This window comes from Sciurus carolinensis, chromosome 4, assembly GCF_902686445.1.
Source record: "Sciurus carolinensis chromosome 4, mSciCar1.2, whole genome shotgun sequence".
Lineage (NCBI taxonomy): Eukaryota > Metazoa > Chordata > Mammalia > Rodentia > Sciuridae > Sciurus > Sciurus carolinensis.
This window is the reverse complement of record NC_062216.1, coordinates 78,191,382-78,214,110: the sequence shown is the minus strand read 5'-3', so window position 1 is coordinate 78,214,110 and position 22,729 is coordinate 78,191,382. Positions and strand designations below refer to the sequence as shown.

Here is a 22,729-nt window from a genome sequence, read left to right as displayed (position 1 = left end):
ACTATCAGATAATAATTTTTACTTCAACCATGAAACTTATTTAAAAATTCAGGCAGAAAAGAAATTTGCATTCTATTTATACTATTATAATCTTCATTGTCCTCTCTTCCTTCTTGTTGATACAAGTGTGGTTTTAATCATTTCCTAAATAATTTGAATTTTTCTTTTTGTCATTCTTTCAAGTAAGGCACTGATGAAAAATTCTTTGAGTCTCCTTAGTTTAATGCCTTAACATGCCCTTCCTAACTGGAAGCTAAATTCACCAAATCAGAAATTTGCTTGTATTTCAGCACTTTGAAAATATTGTGCTACTTCCTTATGACTTTTTTGTGTTTCTGATATTTTCTGCTTTCATTTGTATAGTTTTTTAGAAAAACATTCTTTAAATACAAATGCTTTCAAGATTTTTTTTCTTTTCTGTTGTGGTCAGATACTTGAGTATGATATATCTGGCATGGATTTCATTGTTTCTAGTTCAACCTAGCAGTGGGAAGATTCTAAAAGCACTCTAGCCAGTGCCCGTGGTTGAGCTTCTGAAACAAATCTGATTGTAAGGAGAGACACATGACCCCAGTCTATCAGGCTTCTATTCTATCCCATGTGATCTGTGGCTAGTTGCAGTGGTCTTTGCTCAGGAATACACTGAGGCAGTGGCAATTAATAAATGGAGTGTTTTGTTCCTATCCAGTGCTTCACAGTCTCAGAGGGCTTGGGGTTCTGAATATAACAACATTGAGGAGGGCATGGCCACAGGTTTGGCAGAATAGCCTGAGCCTAGTTACCTCCTGGTGATTCCTCACAGAGTAGAACAGAATTAAATAAGGTTGTGTTACAAACAGGTGACTGTTGATGGACTTTTTGTCCTTCTTGATCACAGAGAGAAACTTGAAGGGACAGAGTACCATTTTTAGGGGCTTACACAGTTAATATGGAACACACCAAATGGAGACTGGAGACTAACCTGGGCTTGGATTGCCCTCTAGAACTGAAATACTGACAACACACCAAACACCAACCTATAGCACACCTTAGGCTACCTTTGAGCACGGAAATAGAAGAAGTGACGATATGCTCTGTTTTAGTCAACTTTTCTTGTCACTGCAACCAAAAGACTTGACAAGAACAGTGTAGAAGAGAAAAAGTTTATCGTGGCTCTCATTTTCAGTGGTCTCAGTCCATAGATGACTGACTCCATAGTTCTGAGCCCAAGGAGAGGTAGAACATCATGGCCAAAAGGCACAGGGAAGGAAAAGCAGCTCAGGACATGGCAACAAGGAAGGAGAGAGAGAACTCTACTCACCAGGGACAAAATAAGTACCCCAAAGGCATGCCCCCAGTGACCTAGCTCCTCCAGTCACAACAAACCTGCCTATAGTTACCACCCATTTTATCCATATCAGTGGATTAAGCCATTGATCAGGTCATAATCTTTTACTCTAATCATTTCACATCTGAACATTCTTATATAAACTTTTTGGGGGTTAGCACATATTCAAATTATATCATGTTCAGAGAAAAGCAGCAGATTTCGTGGCAAGATAGGAATAAAAATTGCCAAAATTTGAAGACTAGGTATTTGAAAATTTAGGTATTTGTAAATACCTAATCCTGTGTTAAGTAGACTGCCTCTCATACCAACAAACTCTTAGAACTTTCAGGAAAGTAAGTCTTTATCTATAGGTTAAAGTAAACTGCCAACATACTGATCAGAAAATATCAGTATGAGTAAACTTGTGGATGGATAAATTGACACACCTGGTTTAAGGAAGCCAAGGAACTTCAAAAGAAATGATTCAATATAATAACATAAAATCTCTTTAAAAATCCAGTTGAATTCTTAAGCTGGAAAATACACTAAATATGATTAAACACACAATAGGAGCAATCAACAGCAGAGTAGGTCACACAGGAGGGAGAATTGATGATCTTGAATAGAGGCTTTGAAATTAGAGTTACTGGAGTAAGAAAGAAAAATAATGAAGAGGAATGAGGAAATCTTGCTGGAATGTGGGTCAGTTTTAAAAAAATAATTCTAGCTATTGAGGTACAAGAGTGACTTGAAATGCCCATGTTGTACAAAACATATGAAAAGAGATCATAACAGAAAACTCCCAATGCCAGAGAAAGACGAAGTCCAGGTACAATGAGGTACAGTATTATCAGACTTGACTCAAATCCATATAAAGTAATATTGTGATCAAACTCTCATAGTCAACGATAAAGAGGATTCTCAGGGCAGGAAGAAAAAAGAGAACAAAAAGCAATTAGGTGTGCCCCAACTCTCTGGATGGACACGTGATTTCTCCAAGAAAACTTATTAGGCCAGGAAAGAGAGGCATGAATTTTCACAGTAATGAATGAAAAAACTGTGAACCAAGAGTCCTGTACCTAGCAAAGCTCTCTGTTAGAAATGAAAGAGAAATAAAGATATTCCAAGAAAAAACAAAAGCTGAGATGGCATAGCTCCAACAGAGTAATCCAATAAGAGATGCTAAGTGGATCCTCCAACTGAAAGAATGAGACTCTAATGATTAAGAAGAGAACATGAGAAACTATAAAACTCACTGGTCAGAGTAGCTACAAAGGAAAATAGAAAAAGCTGTGATTTGTAAACACTGTGTAAGCCATTCATATCTTTATCGCGAAGATGGAAATAAACTATTAAGAATAATAGTTACATCAATATGTTAACAAAGAGAAAAGATAAAGATGTAAAATAGGACATCAAAATTCAAAATGTGGGGAGGAAGGGGTTGCAAGAACAGAGTTTTTTTTTATTTGTATATATTATCTTTCTTCTTTACCCATCTTAACTTTAAGATAATATTATGTTGCTATCATTTCAAAATAGCTTGTTGAACAGCTAGTTTGTTAAGGTTCAAGCAGAAATCTATAAATGACAAGCTCAAAGTCATGAGTGAAAAATGAAAAAACACTACTGGAGTAAGTCACTTGTACACAACAAAAGACTGTAAGAGACAAAGAACTGTACTGAAACTATACAAATAAGTTTAAAATTTGACTTTGGTAAGTCCTTACTTATTGAAAATTACCCTGATAAATGAGTAAATTCTCTAAAATAAAACCACATTTTGACCAAATGGATTAAAAAAAAGACTCAAACATATGTTGCATACAGGAAACTCTATGGACACACATGAACTGAGATGAAGAATTGATACAAACTCTTAATAATTTTATATCAAGCTTATATTTAAACTGTTCCACCAACAAGAACATAATCTTCAAGAAATCCCAGAAAATGACCAAAAGAAGCAACAAGCAAACATGCATAGGATCCAAATGGAGCACTGAGCTCACTGCTTCTCAGTGAACATGAACTCACCACCGGTAAATCTTAGATAAAAATACCTTTTCTTACAACCTAATGATGAGGATTAAAGTTCAACACATGAATCTTGGTGTACACTCAAACCATATCCAACCATGGCAGACATCATCACCAAGGTATCTTTCAAGTATGAATTCCATACTTGTGCCAAGTAGCCAATATATATTCAAGTATTTTAAATTATTCTTAACTTCAAATGTCACATTGGTTTCAACACAAAAATTCTTTATAGAAACTTTACTAGTCAGTAAATAACCTTCAGGAAGGAGAATTTCAAATAGCAATAATGGGCACCTTTCAATCCAGAGAATCTTGTTCTCTTACCTGTGGAAACTGTGATTCTCAGGAGAAATCAATAAACAAAATAATAATAATAATAATAATAATAGTAATAATAATAATAATAATAATAATTTAAGACTGTTATGGCCAAAGAGGGGATTGTTAAACCTTAAAAATATTGTTAATCTAACTAGACATGGTGGCACACATCTGTATTCCTTCAGGAGGATGAGGAAGTAGGGTTGCAAGTTTTAGGCCAGAGTAAGCAACTTAGTGAGGATCTAAGCCACTTAGACCCTCTCTCAAAATAGAGTATAAAGAGCACTGGGGATGTAGCTCAGCAGTAAATCCCACCTAGGTTAAATTCTCAGTAGCAAAAAGAGAAAGAAGAAAAAAAAAATATATATATATGGTTAATCTCTTTGATACATTCAAAAAAATCATGGACCTTGAAGGTGTCTTAAAGATGCATTTCTTGTTGATGTTCTAAAATACTAAATGAGAAGTTTCAGGCCTGCTTGAATCTGTATGTTTATATATGTACAAATGACTTTATATGTGTAATAATTTTCAACTTTATATATGTAATAATATTTCCTTGGGTATTACCCAAGGAATTGATAAAAGGGCTCTATTTAATTGTCGTAAAGAATAATAAGTATTTATATAAATTGAAGAATCTCTGAAAGAAGTTTAAAAATGGCCATAAAGACTTTTCAAGTTGATGTGACCAAATGAATCTTTAGCCAGTAGGACAAGCTTGACTTCTTGATTTAATAAAACTATCTATTTGGTCTAACTAGTCAGCATTCAGGATGATATGAGTGAAACACTTTGTCTTCCTTGGGTTTTATATCGCTAATGAATGTGAAGATGACACAACTCTGTGTTCAATAATGAATGTGTGAATGAAAATGCAGAATCTGTCACTTCATGTACATTGAAGAGCAATGAGAAGATGATGTCTGTTATGGTTTGGCCATGAGGAGCCCCCAAAGCTTCTGTGTTAATGCAGGAGATGAGATGATGAGATTATGAGTCATAACCTCAGCAGTGGATTAGTGCTTTTGATGGTTAATAATTTGACTGGATTCCTGGGTGGTAACTAGGCCGGTAGGGGTGGTTAGAGGAATTGGGTCATTGGGGATCATGACTGTGGGATTATATTTTGTCCCTGGTTCCTCACACTCTACTTCCCAGCTGCCATGAGTTGAGTAGCTTTTGTCCTGCTCGCCCTGCTGCCATGTTGTTCTACCTCACCTCAGGCCCAGAGCAATGGAATTGGCTGACTATGGATCGAATCCCTGAAACTGTGAGTCAAAATAAACTTTTCCTTCTCTAAGTTGTTCTTCTCAGGTACCTCTGTCACAGGGATGAAAATTTGACTAATTAGAGTTGGTAGCAAGAAGTGGGCTCATTGCTGTGTCTAACCTGCCCATATTGTTCAGAAGTCTTTGAAACTGGTTTGTGGGAGAAGTTTGGAAAAGTTTGGAAATGCAGACTTAAGAAACCTTAAAAAAGTTGTAAACTGAGCTTAATGAATGATTTCAAGAAGACTGGAAAGACCAGAAAGCAGAAAAAAATGAGAAAATAAGGACAGTGCCCATGAGGCTGCAGAGGGGAATGTGCACTCTTGGAAATTAGAATAGAGCTCGTTCATGTTACACACAGACATAGAAGTTGTCTACATTTTGCCCATGTCCTGACACTTTCAGGGAGGTAAATTTAAAGATGATGAACTAATAAATCTGGCAGAGATAACTTCAAAGCAAAACAGCATACAACCCTGTCTACTAAGCAAAATAAGCCAAACGTGAAAAACCAAAGGCCCAATGTTTTCTCTGATTGCAGATGCTAATTCACAATGTGTTGGTGGCGCTAGGAAAGAATGGTTACTCTAGATTAGGTAGAGGGGAGTGAAGGGAGGGAAGGAGTATGGGAGAGGAAGGATAGTAGTGCAAAACAGATGTTATTACCTCATGTACATATGACCTCAAAACCTATGTGATCCAACATTGTGTATAATCAGAAGAATGATTTATCAAAATGCATAAATGCATTATATTGTCATGAATAACTAATTAGAATAAATAAAAATGCAGGCATACAAAAAAAAAAGAAAAAGAAAAAGAAAAAACCCCAGCATATAGCTACTGGCATCAGTGTTAATGGCAGTTTTTACTAGGTTTACTATGAGAATCAGGAGTGAAAATCCAAAAGGAAAGATTTAAAATACTTGCAGATTGGTGAGAGAAGAAACACAGTGATATCAAGTTTGTTTGCTGGAGAGATTACCACCATTAATGAGAAGTTAATTACTTAGCACTGAAAAAGGTATCCTGTTGTCATCTCAGGAATCAGCAAGATCACATCCACTGCAGTCTCAGGGTACAAAAGTAAAAGCTCATTTAAGACAACTTGGGGCACCCTGCTCCCACAGGGTTGTGCCAAGGAAGTTGTTGCCCCAGGATTTGTTTCACTGTGTTCCATCACTCGAACAGTAAGAGAGAGAATACTACAGCCATAGCTCAAGGGGCTCAGCTACTGCTCAAGCTGACCCCAGACTGGCACAATCCATGTGGTGCTTATTCTGCAGGGATGCAGCATGCTGGAATTAAGGGGGAGTGGAGGCTACTACCAAGATTCCAAAGAATGGCCTGGGAGGCCAGGCAAGGTGTGGTAGAGATGGAATATCTGAAAGCAGCCCCTGAGCGTTTGATGCATGAGGTTTTAAATGTGAAGCTGAAGCTCAGGTGGGAATGAGAAACCCCTGGGTTAAAAGATACCAGTAAGACAGAACATTTGCTGAGGAAAGCTCCGACTGAACAGAGTCAGCTTAAGGGAGAGTCCAGGTGGATTGCAAGTTGAAAATCCACTGGTGTGAGGTTGCCCAAGCCCTTTTGAGATCACATCTTATCATCATATGCCCTGAACACTGGATATGGAGCTCATGTTAATCCAGCTGGGTTTCAGTCTCATTTTGGTCTCATTCCTTCTTTCTGTTTCTCTATTATTCCCTTTTGTAAGGAGAATGTTTACTCTGTGCCATTATACAGTGACTGAATATATCTTACTTTTGATTTTGGGGGAGCTCAAAGCCAAGGTTTTCCTATGAGTCTCAGAGAAGGCTTTTAACTTGAACTCTTGGGAAATGCTGAAGTATAGGGAACTTGGAAGTGGACTAAATGCATCTTGCATTGTGAGATGGACATGAACTTTTGGGGATCTGGGTTGGAACATTATGGTTTGAATATAAGGTGTCACTCAGAGTTCCTATGCTAATGTATGCACAAGGTGAAATAATCAACTTATGAGTACTATGCACTAATTAGTGAATTAATTGATTTGATGGATTAACAATTTGGGTGAATTACTTGGTGTTCATTGCAGGCAAGCGGGCATGGCTAGAGGTAGTGGGACACTGGGGGGGCATACCTTGGGGGTTACATATTTCATTCCTGACTCCTTGCACTGTCTCTCTGTTTCCTAGCTGCCACAAGCCAAGTAGCTTTCCTCCAACTTGCACTGATGTCCTGCTTTACTTCAGTCCCAGACAAATGGAATTGGCCAAGTATAAACTGAAACTCTGAAACTGTGAGCCAAAATAAAGTTCTTCCTCTGAGTTGTTGTTGTTAGGTATCCTCAGCAGAGAGATGAAAAGATGATGAGCCAGGTCACCCCCAAATATGCATTTTACATAAATGCTCTTTTGAAGGTAATTAACTGAGAAAAATCAGAACAAAAAATTTCATCTTTGACTTCTGAATTTCTGCTCAATACCAGAATACCAATTCTTTATTGAAAATAACTCTAGACTTCAGTCATCACAGAGGTTGACACCAGTATAAATTATAAACAAATAATTTGAACTTCCTTCTTTTCCTTAAAGGAAGATATAAAATTTCCATGTGAAAGACATCACCTCATATCAGGAAATATTAGCATGCTCACTATCTAAGACTGAAAGTTTATGCTCAGGAAAAACTGTGCAAACAATAACTTAATTCTCAAGGACAAAATTAATAAAACAAAAATTCAGGTATTTGACTTTTATAAGAGTCTCACTCTGATGAGAACTGTGTGACAGGTAAATGTTCTACCCAGAATTAATTTGAGATGATGGGTGCTTTTTAAACATGATGGAATTTTCATGAATAATCTAAACATAATTGTTCATGTTTTAGAAAGATAAAACTGTGTAAATAAATTTCAGCAATGATTTATAAAATATGTGTTAAACTATTTTCCAATTCTTAGACCTCTGACCCTTAACTATTTGTAAGTTAAATTGAATAGTTCTTATTTAGTAAGTACCTAGATCATTACTAAATTAGATTACATAAGATAATATTAATTGCTAATTGCTAACAGAAATGTATGCAGTTTGGGCTTCTTTATTTTTATTTTTTTATTGTAAACAAATGGGATACATGTTGTTTCTCTGTTTGTACATGGAGTCAAGGCATACCACTTATGTAATCATAAATTTATATAGGGTAATGTTGTTTGATTCATTCTGTTATTTTTTCCCTTCCCTCCACCCCTCCCATCCCTCTTTTCCCTCTGTACAGTCCTTACTTCCTTCATTCTTGCCCCCCTCCCTAACCCTAACCCTAAATCTAATTCTAACCCTAATGCTAACTCCTCCCACCCCCCATTATGTGTCATGAACGGCATATCAGCGAGAACATTCGTCCTTTGGTTTTTTGAGATTGCCTTATCTCACTTAGCATAATATTCTCCAATTTCATCCATTTTCCTGCAAATGCAATAATTTTATCATTCTTTATGACTGAGTAATATTCCATTCTGTGTGTGTGTATGTATGTATGTGTATATATATATATATATATATATATATATATATATATCACAGTTTCTTTATCCATTCATCAATTGAAGGGCATCTAGGTTGGTTCCACAATCTGACTATTGTGAATTGAGCAGCTATGAACATTGATGTGGCCGTATCTCTGTAGTATGCTGATTTTAAGTCCTTTGGGTATAGGCCAAGGAGTGGGGTAGCTGGGTCAAATGGTGGTTCCATTCCAAGCTTTCTGAGGAATCTCCACACTGCTTTCCAGAGTGGTTACACTAATTTGCAAACCCACCAGGAATGTATGACTGTACCTTTTTCCCCATATCCTCGCCAACACCTGTTGTTGCTTGTGTTCTTGATAATCGCCATTCTAATTGGGGTGACATGGAATCTTAGGGTGGTTTTGATTTGCATTTCTCTTATTACTAGAGATATTAAGCATTTTTAAATATATCTGTTGATTGCTTGTAGATCTTCTTCTGTGAAATATCTGTTCATTTCCTTAGTCATTTGATGATTGGATTATTTGTATTCTTGGTGTAGAGTTTTTGAGTTCTTTACATATTCTGGAAATTAGTGCTCTATCTGAAGTATGAGTGGCAAAGATATTCTCCCACTCTGTAGGCTCTCTCTTTGCATTGCTGATAGTTTCCTTTGCTGAGAGAAAGCCTTTTAGTTTGAATCTATCCCAGTTGTTGATTCTTGCTTTTATTTCTTGGGCTATGGGAGTCCTGTTAAGGAAGTCTGATCCTAAGCCGACAAGTTGAAGATTTGGACCTTCTTTTTCTTCTATAAGATGAAGGGTCTCTGGTCTGATTCTGAGGTCCTTGATCCATTTTGAGTTGAGTCTTGTGCAGGGTGAGAGATAGAGGTTTAATTTCATTCTGTTGCTTGTGGATTTCCAGTTTTCCCAGCACCATTTGTTGAAGAGGCTATCTTTTCTCCATTGCATATTTTTGGTCCCTTTGTCTAGTATGAGAAAATTGTATTTATTTGGGTTTGTGTCCATGTCTTCTATTCTGTACCATTGATCTACCTGTCTACTTTGGTACCAATACCATGCCATTTTTGTTACTATTGCTTTGTAGTAGAGTTGAAGGTCTGGTATTGTGATACCCCGACTTCGCTCTTTCTCCTAAGAATTGCTTTAGCTATTCTGGGTTTCTTATTCTTCCAGATGAATTTCATGATTACTTGCTCTATTTCTTTAAGGTACATTGTTGGGATTTTAATTGGAATTGCATTGAATCTGTATAGCACTGTTGGTAGTATGGCCATTTTGACAACATTAATTCTGCCTCTCCAAGAACATAGGAGATCTTTCCATCTTCTAAGGTTTTCTTTAATTTCTTTCTTTAGTGTTCTGTAATTCTCATTATAGAGGTCTTTCACCTCTTTTGTTAGATTGATTCCCAAGTATTTTGTTTTTTTTCTAGGCTATTGTGAATGGAGTAGTTTCCTAACTTCTCTTTCTGAAGATTCATCACTTATGTATAAAAATGCATTGGATTTATGAGCATTGATCTTGTATCCTGCTACTTTAATGAATTCACTTATGAGTTCTAAAGGTTTTCTGGTGGAATTTCTGGGTTCCTCTAAATATATAATCATGTCATCAGCGAACAGGGATAGTTTGAGTTCTTCTTTTCCTATTTGTATATCTTTAATTTCTTTGGTTTGTCTAATTGCTCTGGCTGGAGTTTCAAGGATGATGTTGAATAGAAGTGGTGAAAGAGGGTATCCCTGCCTTGTTCCAGTCTTTAGAGGGAATGCTTTCAGTTTTTCACCATTTAGAATGATATTGTCCATGGGCTTAGTGTAGATGGCCTTTACAATGTTAAGGAATGTTCCCACTAATCCTATTTTTTCTAGTGTTTTGAGCATGAAGGGATGCTGCATTTTATCGAATGCTTTTTCTGCATCTATCGAAATAATCATGTGATTCTTAACTTTAAGTCTGTTGATATGGTGAATGACATTTATTGATTTCTGGATGTTGAACCAACCTTGCATCCCTGGGATAAAACCCACTTGATTGTGGTGCACTATCTTTTTAATATATATTTGGATGCGATTTGCTAAAATTTTGTTGAGAATTTTTGCATCGATGTTCATTAAGGATATTGGTCTGAAATTTTCTTTCCTCAATGTGTCTCTGTCTGGTTTAGGAATCAGGGTGATATTGGCTTCAAAGAATGAGTTTGGGAGGGTTCCCTCCTCTTCTATTTCATGAAATACTTTGAGGAGTATTGGAATGAGCTCCTTTATAAAGGTTTTGTAGAACTTGCCTGAGAACCCATCTGGTCCTGGACTTTTCTTTGTTGGTAGGCTTTTGATGACCTCTTCCATTTCATTGCTTGAAATTCATTTATTTAAGTTGTGTATGTCCTCCTGGTTCATTTTAGGTAATTCATATTTCTCTAGAAACTTGTTGATGTCTTCGAGGTTTTCTGTTTTGTTGGAGTATAGATTTTCAAAAAAGCTTCTAATTATACTTTTAATTTCAATCGTGTCCATTGTGATATTTCCTTGTTCATTCCGAATTTTAGTAATTTGAGTTTTCTCTCTCTTTGTCTTTGTTAGTGTGGCTAAGGGTTTATAAATTTTATTTTTTTAAAGAACCAACTCTTTATTTTGTTAATTTTTTGATCATTTCTTTTGTTTCAATTTCGTTGATTTCAGCTCTGATTTGAACTATTTCCCGTCTTCTACTACTTTTGGTGTTGGTCTGCTCTTCTTTTTCTAGGGCTTTGAGCTGTAGTGTTAAGTCATTTATTTATTGATTTTTTCTTCTTTTATTGACTGTGCTCCATGAAATAAATCTTCCTCTAAGTACTGCTTTCATAGTGTCCCAGAGATTTTGATATGATGTGTCTTTGTTCTCGTTTACTTCTAAGAATTTTTTTATTTCCCTCCTGATGTCTTCTGTTATCCATTCATCATACAATAGCATATTATTTAATCTCCAGGTATTGGAGAAGTTTCTGTTTTTTATTCTGTCATTTATTTCTAATTTCAATTCATTATGATCTGATAGAGTACAAGGTATCTCTATCTTCTTGTATTTGCTAACAGTAGCTTTGTGGCATAAAATATGGTCTATTTTAGAGAAGGATCCATATGTTGCTGAGAAGAAAGTGTATTCGTTCTTTGTTGTATGGTATATTCTATATATGTCCATTAAGTCTAAATTGTCGATTGTGTTATTGAGATCTATGGTTTCTTTATTCAAATTTTGTTTGGAAGATCTATCCAGTGTTGAGAGAGATGTGTTAAAATTGCCTAGTATTATTGTGTTGTGGTCTATTTGATTCCTGGAATTGAGAAGGATTTGTTTGACGTACATGGATGAGCGAATGTTTGGGGCATAGATATTTATGATTGTTATGTCTTGCTGATTTATGCTTCCCTTAAGCAGTATGTAATGTCCTTCTTTATCCCTTCTGACTACTTTTGGCTTGAAGTCCACATTATGTGAAATGAGGGTGGATACTCCAGGTTTTTTGCTGTGTCTGTGTGCATGGCATATTTTTTCCCATCCTTTCACCTTTACTCTGTGGGTATCTCTTTCTATGAGATGAGTCTCTTGCAGGCAATATAATGTTGGATTTTTCTTTTTAATCCAATCTGTCAGTCTATGTCTTTCGATTGATGAGTTCAGGCCATTAACATTCAGGGTTATTATTGTGTTACGATTTGTATTCCCAGTCATTTGACTCATTTTTGTCTTTTGACATGATTTGGTTTCTCCTTTACTTGGCTATTCCTTTAGGCTAGTTCCTCCCATTGCTGATTTGCATCGTTGTTTTTCATCTCTTCCTCATGGAATATTTTGCTGAGAATGTTCTGAAATGCCGGCTTTGTTTTTGTAAATTCCTTTAGCTTTTGTTTATCATGGAAGGATCTTATTTCGTTGTCAAATCTGAAAGTAAGTTTTGCTGGGTATAAGATTCTTGGTTGGCATCTGTTTTCTTTCAGGACTTGGTAAATGTTGTTCCAGGCCCTTCTAGCTTTTAGGGTCTGTATTGAAAAATCTGCTGATATTCTTATTGGTTTCCCTCTGAATGTAATTTGATTCTTTTCTCTCGCAGCCTTTAAAATTCTGTCTTTATTATATATGTTAGGTTTCTTCATAATAATGTGCCTTGGTGTGGGTCTGTTGTAATTTTGTATATTTGGAGTCCTATAAGCCTCTTGTATTCGATTTTCCATTTCATTCTTCAGATTTGGGAAATTTTCTGATATTATTTCATTGAATAGATTGTTCATTTCTTTGGTTTGTTTCTCTATGCTTTCCTAAATCCCAATAATGCTTAAATTTGGCCTTTTCATGATATCCCATAATTATTGTAGATTCTGTTCATGATTTGTTACCATCTTCTCTGTTTGGCCAACTTTGTTTTCAAGGTTAAATATTTTGTCCTCAATGTCTGAGGTTCTTTCTTCCAGGTGTTCAATCCTATTGGTTATGCTTTCTATGGAGTTTTTAACTTGGTTTATTGTTTCCTTCATTTCAAGGATTTCTGTTTGTTTTTTTTCAGTATCTCTAACTCTTTATTGAAATGATCTTTTGCTTCCTGTCTTTGCTCTTTTAACTGTTGTTTGGTGTGATCATTTAATGCCTGCATTTGCTCTTTCATCTCTTCCTTCCATGCCTGCATTTGCTCTTTCATCTCCTTGTTTGCTTCCCTGATTGTTTTAATTATGTACATTCTGAACTCCCTTTCTGACATTTCTTCTGCTGTGCTGTCATTGGGTTTTATTGATATAGTATCTAGGTGTGTTTGAGACATTTTCTTCCCTTGTTTTCTCATATTCGTCAGATATCAGTGGGACTCTGAGATATTGCAGATTTCCTCTATTGGCTTATAGTGTCCCTATAGATTTCCAGTATATCACCTCCCAGCCTTCAGTAGCCTGAAGTCTTGGAGGAACTTGATAATGCAGTGCTTCCGAAGAAAGTTGCCCCTTAGCCTGCTCCTGGGTCCAGGCCTGGGGACTGGTTCTGTGTGGAAATCCTCTCACTGGCTGGGCCTGCTCCTAGAAGCTGACTATAGACAGGGCCTGCCTCGCCTGAGGGAGCTGGGCTGCTGGGGGAAATCATCTCCCTGCCCTACTCTGCTCCAAGACGCTGCCCACTGTCCAGGTCTGCCACCCGGGTTGAGCTTTACCAGGTGGGAGAGACTTACCCCACGGCTCTATGTTGGTCCGAGTCTCTCAATATCTCCCTTTCTTGAATCCTGATTTGTGGAGTGATGGGAGATGCATTCACCCTCTAGTCTGCCATCTTCGATCAGGGCTTCTTATTACACAAAAATAAATCATTACTCAATGTGTTGGTAATGCCATTCTGTGTCACATTAAATGTTTATGATGTGAGTTAACACAACTTTATAAAAACAAAGAAATTAAGCTAAGAACTCACCATGCAAAATAATAATAGAAAAAAATAAATAAAGCAATTCTGTGTATGAGAAAAGTAAATCATGTTTCTGACAAGTGAAGTTATGAAGTATAAAAGATTTGTATTTGTGAAGGAAAATGAGAGTAATTTTTGTCCCAAATTAGGATTACTCAATGGATTCACAAACAGGAAAACAAACTATAGGACAAAACTGAATAGATATTAGAAAGTTATAGAAGGTCTCTGGAATGGGAATGTTGGAAACCAAATTACACGTCTAGATGACCTGGTAAGATTTGAATGCATTTATTCAACACTTATGGTTTAATCTGGTTTAAACTTCAACATCACATGGATGTTGGAAGAAATAAAAAAGCTGGTTTGATCTCTGTTACAATGAAAAATTTGTCCGTGATTACTGATCTTAAAATGAAGAGAGTCTTCCTTTTCTTGTATGCAAATAGTCCAGGAAGCAAAGATGTCGTTTCATCAAGATAATTTCCACATGCTTCAAGTGCTTTTATGAGGATTTTGACTTCTTAAGAAATGTGAGTGTTCACAGTATTACAACAGCTCAGTTTTCATCTTACAACACCTCACCAATGTGTTTGTACAACATTTTCACACTTTGGGATTGTTTGAAACTGAGCTGTGATTCTAATTATTCTAGTGTTTTAAAACCTTTTGATATGTTTGAACTCTTCTAAAAATCAAATACTCAAGTCATTTTGTGCTTTATATAATTTTGGGAGATTCCAGAGGACTTTTGAATATCTCAGGATATTTTCTCCTATAAAAAAAATGATAAACTAAACTAATGAGGATTGACAGAGCGTGGGGTCCCAGTTACTTGGGGACATAAAGTAGGAGGCATGTGAATTCAAGGCCAACCTCACTAACATAGCAAGACCCTACATTAAATAATAAATACAAAGATAGATAAATATATAAAATATTCAGAATGTTTCAGTGTATTATAATTACATAGCAAATGAGAAATTATGTTTCAACTTTTTGATTTATATAAGTATACATGATTAGTATGTGTGCAAGAAACTATAAAATGCCCAAACACCTGACCTAATAGTTACTATTACTAGCCAAAACTTTATTCAATGAGCCTGATGATGTCCCAGTTGTAAAAAATAAAAAGAAAGAAAGATAGAAAGAAAATAACAACAGAAACTAAAAATCAAGTCTGAAGGACTCTAAGTTTCCTGTCTCTGAAAATTGATCCAATTTGCCAAATTTACACAAGTTTGGATAAAAAATGATGGGAATCTAGGGAGGGGTAGATTTAGGCATTGAAAAAACTAAGGAGAGAAAAGTTGGGTTCTAGAGAGAACTAGCTTAACCCACATTCATGTCCTTGGAAATTAGGGTCAATGATTTTGGAAATGTGTAGAACTTCTCAGCCTATGCAAATTTCTCACCTTTGTTCTAAATTCCTTCTTTCCATAAAATTATGAGTCTTAGTACATATATCCTGAAATAGTTTTAAAGCTTGTACTTGTCTTATAAAATGTAAGGAATACTGGGAACACTGAAGTGATTTCACCTGACTTGTGGGTGAAGAGGGAGGGAAGATTCTGGAAGCATCCGGGAGAGGAGTCCAGGATGTCCTTACACTGTGTGCCTGACCCTCAGGCAGAACTTTCTGAAGGACATCATCTTCTTATTCACTCTCTGAAACAAACAAAGAGGGGAGGCTCCAGGGAAGACATGACATGCAGGAGGTTTCTAATCCCTGACTGGCATCACTGAAGCCCTGCGGGGAGAGTCCACCTCCTCTGATCTCCTGCTTCTCCTTCCACCCTTCCCTTCCTGATTTCTTTTTCCTTCACTCTGGTTAGGCAGGCAGCACCTACTGTGCTATACATTGTCACTTATAAGATGAGGAAATAAAGATAATTCCTGGAAGGGGAGGTTTGGGGAGGGAAACTCAACAAGTTATATTGTTTCATTGTGTGGCTGTATGCTTTTTAACAGCACATCCCAATATCGTGTATATTTATGATGCATTAATAAAAATATAAAAATATTATTTCTACATTACTTATTTTTGGAATACTTTTGAAAATAGTCATGATCCTATTTACAAAGAGGATTACTGCAACATCCAACTAATAGGAGTATTAAACAAGTGTATTAACAGGGCTTGATTAGAGAAATTATGGTGAGTAGCTTCATGAAATACTATATAATGTCAAAATAGTAGATAAAGAAGCAGAGGGCATGAAGAAGGAGGAATTTTAGAAAGTAAGAGATGAAGAAATTCAAAAAGTAATAATGATTTTCATTTAGAAAATGAAGAAAGGAAAAAGGAAGAAAGGAAGGAAGGACCATGCTGGAATAATCTGGGTACCTCATGACTTGCTCTGAATGTGTTGTAAAATATGGCACTTGATGTGAGCAACATAGAGTAAAATAAAGTCATGTGCTTCTATGTATATCAATGTTTCCAAGAGAATACACAAAAAATTAATGATTCAGACTTATGGTGGGAGATATAAGGAGGTAGGATAAGGCTTCCATGATTTAGTTGAACACCTTTCTATTCAGTTGAATTTCCCAGCACAACGTGGATTAATTTATAAAACTCCATGTAAAAATCAAGTTTACATTCAGAATCACAGAGTCGAATTCATGTAGCAGGGATTCTGGACTGAGAGGCCTAATATGAGATAAAACCATTTTATCATGGTGAGATATACAGTAAATGTGAAATCATTTGGGTCTTAGCAAGGAGACACAAGACCAAAAGAGAACACTGCTGGTCTTCACAAAGCAACCAATCTCAGTAAACACTGGGAGAAAAGACATTTAGGGCAGTATAACTCAAAATCAGAGTTACCTTGGACAACTTAAAGAGTCATCCTACACTATCCAAGAATACCTGAATATAAACATTTAGAAACGGGCTCTATGACCTTGTAATTTCAACATGCTCACAGATGATTTGTTGGCACCTTGAATTTTGAGAAACACGAGTTAGGACCTTTGCTGGAGAGTGAGCTTAAATCCCAGCTGCCACTAAACAACTGGGGTAGACTGAGCTGGGGAGGAGTTTATATTATCCATCTGAGAAGATTCTGGTGATCTCATGGCTTTGCACAACGATATGGAGTAGAAAGCTCCCAATTACCTTCTGACTGGGGTGGTCCTCATTGGTCTCTAGGACAAGGAGGGTGAATTGACTACTGTAGCTGTTGCTGCTGGCCTCCTTGTTGGGGTGGTCCATGTGTGAATCATCATCTTCATCTTCATCTTCATTCTAATCTCCACCATCAACAGAGGATCTCTGTGGGCATCCTCCAGGAGGCGGTCTCTGAGGGCTTTGTTTGGAGCTCTGACTTGGGTACCTCTGTGTGGGTACAGCACAAGAATAGATAAGTTGCATGGTGGAAAAATCTGCTCTCCATCCACCACTCTGACCTTAGCATACAAGAACTTGTCTCTCAATAGCAATCTCACTTGTTTCAATTATCTCCCCAAGAAAAGCCCCTCTTAACTGAGGAAGTAGTCATAACTTGTTACCTGTGAATCCAAGTCAGACACCTCAGCCAGATGTTGAATCAAGCACAGTTGCTCAGTGTCCTAGACCTATGTTGATAAAATGTGACAGCATGTAGAGAAAACAAGGTGTTGGCCCACAGGGAGTTCACTCATTACCTGTGGCATGTATTTATCATCTACCAAGGCTCAGCTAAATGAAGAAACACAGAGAAACTGGCCACAGACACATATTTTACCAAACAGTCATATGATTGGAGAGAGGAACATTGGGGATTAAGGAAACCATTGATTGATTCTCATTACCACTGAGGAGTCAGAGTTAGGACCTTTGTATTTGTCTATCACCTCTCAGCATTTATCTGTCCCTGGGGCTACACGAACTATTCCTGTTGTCATTGAAACTCATTATGTCATTCCTGCTATATTCCTCAGACTCCAAGGAGTAGTTTGTTGATATTCGTAGGGGAAATGACCTTCATTAATCCCTAAAAATAAGAGTGATGGTAATGAGATATTGCAGAAATGAACATTCCTAAGGAAAAGCAGGAGAAGGTTCACTAAGGAAAAACTGGGCCTCACCTATTGATATGGAGGAAAAGTCTTCATAGATGACCTCTAGGAAATAAAAACAGGATGAAGTAAAAAGTTAGTCACCAATCTCAGAAATCACTCAAGTCCTACTGGAAAAGGTGATTTCCAGACACAAACTGGACACTCCCTAAGTGAGCTCTCAGTCACATTCTTTGATGCTGATGAAAAGGGAGGTAAGATGTGAGAGAATTGTTGGGAGGTGGCTGTGCCTAGTTGCCATCTTGGGCAAAAATATAAAAAGCATTTTGGACTTCACTAGCATGACTCAAACCTTATGGTTAATATTTGTTAAATATTTTGGAAATTTCAATGTCACATTTTATTTTTTCGCTCTCTTTCTTTTTTAATCCCTCTACTCCTATTCACCGCTTTTCCAAGTATGAAACCTGTAATGAACCTTTGGGTCCAGTGATGCAATTAGTTCTCATAGCACATTGAAACATGGAATGTAGGTCAGACACAAATGAGTAATTAATTGGGCCCTGATATTTTTATCTCACTCAGTAGAAGGAGTCCAGTTTAGTCTGTGGATCTCCATCTCTGACATAGGAAGATGTGTGGATTTCTCCTTCCTCTGTCCTGCATCTGCTGCATAGGCAGGCAGCCTGCAGCCTCTGCTTGGAATACAATAATGTCTCAAGAGCAGGTTTCCAGGTATCAGTCTCCCACCTTCCTTGCATCTGTGACTACATGGAGAAATCTTCCCTCAAATGCAAAATTTTCCTTGCCATGCTTCGGGTTGAAATTTTTATTTTGGGGTGGTTTCTGTTATACCTGAAATCTGAAATTCTGCCATAAAATTGGGACCTAACTGGTCTTACATTTTTTATAAAAATTCTGCAGCCCTGTCCTTATAATATTCCCTTCCTCCCCTTCCTTCTCTGCAGCGATTTTTTCCTAAGCCCAGAGAGTCACAACCCTCCTCCTTTGCTTATATCTTCACTTGAGCTCTGAACTGGGCTCAGAGCCAGCAAGGCCACTGTGAGCAGGACCTCCAGCATCTTGGAGGTGAGTCTGCAGTTGCACTCAAACCTGTGCTGTGGGAAGCAGGGCTGCTCCTTTTATGAGGAGAACAGTGGTGCCTTTGAGCTCCATGCTGAGTGACCTCACACCTTGCATCCCTGCATTATCTTTGAGACCTCAGCCCAGCAGGATGGGGTAGGAAGGTGGTTGTTGGTGTCTCCTTTCTGAAAGGCACAACATGTGACTTGGGCAACATCATTGAAGGAAACTGGTTGCCCATTCAGCACTGATATTAGAGCTGAATAGATGAAGGTTCATCATGATTTGAATGTCACTCTGTATTATGATACTGATTCCATAGTGAACCGGCTGCTGTTTTGGCAGTGTCTTTCATTCTTTCCATGTGTGCTTATTTATGTTCACTTATCCTACCACCAAAAATGAATGTGGTCAATATCCCTAAATATTTTTATAACCCCAACTCCATCTAATATGATGGATATGCCCACAAGTGAAAGGGGAGGTACAGGAAAACAATATTGATTAAATTATATTATTACATTGGTGCATGTATTATGTAACTAAGAATCCCACTATCACATATGATTTTAATGCACTAATACATTAATAATAAAATAATCCATTTTATTCTTGTTCTTTTCTATAGTATCTGATTACTTGAGGAAAGTGAGCCTTCTAAATATTAAAATGCCTGTTTTCATCTTGCAGCTACATAAATTATACATTTACCTTGCAGTGTTATCATTTAGTATTGTTTCACAGTGAGTTGTGATTTAATTTATTGAAGTGTTCTCAACCTTTTTGCTCTGACAACTTTCCAAAATCAATACCAAATTAGGTCTTTATTCCTTATACTTGAGGAGATTCCAGGGTGTCTTGGAATATCCAAAAAGAATTTATATTCTCTTCTAATTAAAAGAGAGATATAAACCTAATTAAGATTTCAATATGAAAATTGAAATTTGGAAAAAAGAAATGATGCTTCATGTTTCCTGAGTCACATGGTTAAACGTGATTATAAGTATCTTGGAATTGTATGAAATTTTTGCAAACCTAAAATGGTCTTGTATCATGTTATAATTCATAATTTTACTATCATATCAGCTTACTGGGTGTCAAAAACTTATAAGAAAGAAGATAATTGTGAATTCAAGGCAGCCTCAGCAACTTGCAAGTCCCTAAAAAATTTAGTGAGACCCTGTCTCTAAATAAAATACAAAAAAGGGCTGGGGATGTGGCTCAATGGTTGAGTGCCCCTGGGTTCAATCCCCAGTATCAAAAAAAAAAAAAAAAAAAAACAAAAAACAGAAAAGAAAGAAAGAAGATAGATCTTAAATCAAATCCAAAGGACTCCAAATTCTGTATTCCTTAAAACACCTCAGGCTGTGTCTTTTGTGAAATTCACCATTCTTTATCCAAATAAAGACAGGTAGAGGACATAAATAAGAATTGAATAACAATAAAGTAGGGGGAAAGAGAAGAGTGGGTTCAAGGAAAAAGCAAACTACAACCACATTCATGTCCCCAAAACCTGATTGAATTATTTTGGAAATTTTAAGATTTTTCACCCTGTTGTACCTTTCCTAACTTTGTTATATGTGCCTTTTTTCTCTAAAATTATATTCTGAAAATAATTTTAAAAGTTATATTTTTCCTATAGATTCCAAGGCAGATAGGACACAATAAGTCTTCTGCCTGGCAGCTGGTTTATGGATGAAGGAGGTGGGAAGCTTTTTAGAAGCACCCATGGGAAAGGGTCCTAGTTTTCCTTACATTGTGTGCACAGACCCCAAATGCCAGACTGCCCAGCACCCAGAAGAGAGACACCAATTGGAAATGGCATACAGATTGTTTTATTTGGCTATTATAGACACAGCAATGACCAAATTATTCCAATAGCATAACACTCCAAAGGGCATCATCTTCTCTTTTGGTGTCTGAAACAAACATGGAAGGTTTCAGGGGAGAACTGATATGGCAGGAGACTGAAAATCACTTGTTGGTATCACTGAAGTGAGGCAGGTGACATGCACCTCCTCTTCCTCTTCCCCTGTCCTTCCCACCTTTCCATCCTAATTTCATTTTCTTTCTTGTGAGACACCTAGCAAGTTGCCTGCCATTTTTGCTTGCAAGATGAGGAAGTGATAATGATTCTTAGGTAGTTGGTCTTTTGATTTCTATTGAAAATGGACAATTCTATATCTTCAAAAATAGTCACTGCAAAATATATCGATAATAGTGAAATTGAAATAAGCTAAAAGTCTACATGAAATATATCATTAAAAATTATGACAAAGTTACACACTAGAATACAATACAATTGCAAGAATATTAAATGTGGAAGAAGAAAGTAAGAAATTGAGAAGATAAAGAGACAATTATATTAGGAAGGAAGAACAGAAAGAATACAGGATCAAAAAGGAAGAAGGAAAGAAAATGGGAGGAAGGAAGAATGAAAAAAAGGAAGGAAGGAAGGAAGGCACCATCTGTGTATCTATGCAAACTGATTAGGGAAAAATATTAAAGAAGTATGTCACTTGAAATGAGCAACTTACAGATATGTGTGTCATTTTTACTACATTTGTAGTAAAAAGGATGATGTACTCATAGATGCATAAAAATTTCTAAGAAGATGTTGGAAAGAAATTATAATTGTGGCTTTGGTGAGGGAGATGGGGAGGTAGAATGAAATGCTTTTAAGAAATAGTTTCATGCCTTTCTCTTCAGTTAGACCAATTTTATTTGAGCATGAGCACGGATTAATTTGAAATTGAGCACTTTAAAATTTAGATTAAAATTAGGAGCATAGACTTGAATATTGTTTGACAGGAGTACTAAACACGAGAGCTGTGATATGACACAGAACTAGGCTAAGAGTAGCCAAGAGGATATATGAGATGAAAAGGTGCTGAATCTCAGCAAAGAGGCAGGGGACCAAAGGAAGAACAGTGCTCTGCTTTCTAAAACCACCTTGAATGAAGTAAAGACATATAATTGGTGAGAAATTGCAAAATATAGAGTAATACTCCTTAAAATCATAATTACCTAAGAGACAGAACTTCTTAAATTATCTGCATACTCTACCCCAGATTATCTGAAAAGAAATATTTAGAAACAGATTTCATGACTGTGAATATTCCCCATATTACCAATTGATTTTCTGGAACACTGAATTTTGATTAGTGTAGTGATTACAGTCCTATCGAGGGAGTGAATTAGAATCTTAGATGTCTTTGAATTTAGATTACTGGAATGACAGAGGATGGAAGGTCTTTATACTCCTCTGGGAGGAAGGTGGTGGTTCCTTTACCAGCTAGGATGAAATTAAGGAGTGTGCTCATGATTACCTTGTGATTGGGGTGGTCATTGTTGGTTACCAGGATGAGGGGGGTCATTTGGCTGCTGCTACTGGTCTCCTTGTTGGGGTGGTCCCTGCTGGTTTCCAGGAACGAGAGGGCAGCCATTTGGTTGCTGCTACTACTGATCTCCTTGTTGAGGTGGTCCCTGATGTGGATCTTCTTGATGGTTTCCATTACCAGCAGGGGGTCTAGGTCTGAATCCTCCATTAGGTCCTCATTTGATGCTGCTGGTAGTAGATCTGGCTTTGCTCTTTAGCATCTGTTTGGGTACAGTCCAAGAATGGATGAATTCAGTGTTGGAAAACTCTACTTACTCTTTACTACTTACATCTCTTATCTTATCACACAGACTCTTTTTTTTCTTGGAAGTACCTCTAAGCTGCCAATCTTCCTCACATTCTCCTCCTCCTCATGAAGAGCTC

At 36.9% G+C, this 22,729-nt stretch overlaps 1 protein-coding gene across 1 annotated transcript in view; it reads right to left on the bottom strand.

Moving 5' to 3' along the window:
- Positions 1-22,514, bottom strand: part of LOC124982795 (altered inheritance of mitochondria protein 3-like) — a 94,494-nt gene extending 71,980 nt beyond the window's left edge. Inside the window, exons 1-2 of the mRNA XM_047549715.1 lie at positions 22,296-22,514; positions 17,003-17,131 (exon numbers count right to left, since the gene is read on the bottom strand). Of these exons, the coding sequence (XP_047405671.1) occupies positions 17,003-17,131; positions 22,296-22,514 (348 nt within the window). The remainder of the gene's footprint in view (positions 1-17,002; positions 17,132-22,295) is intronic.
- Between the last annotated feature and the right edge of the window lie 215 nt (positions 22,515-22,729).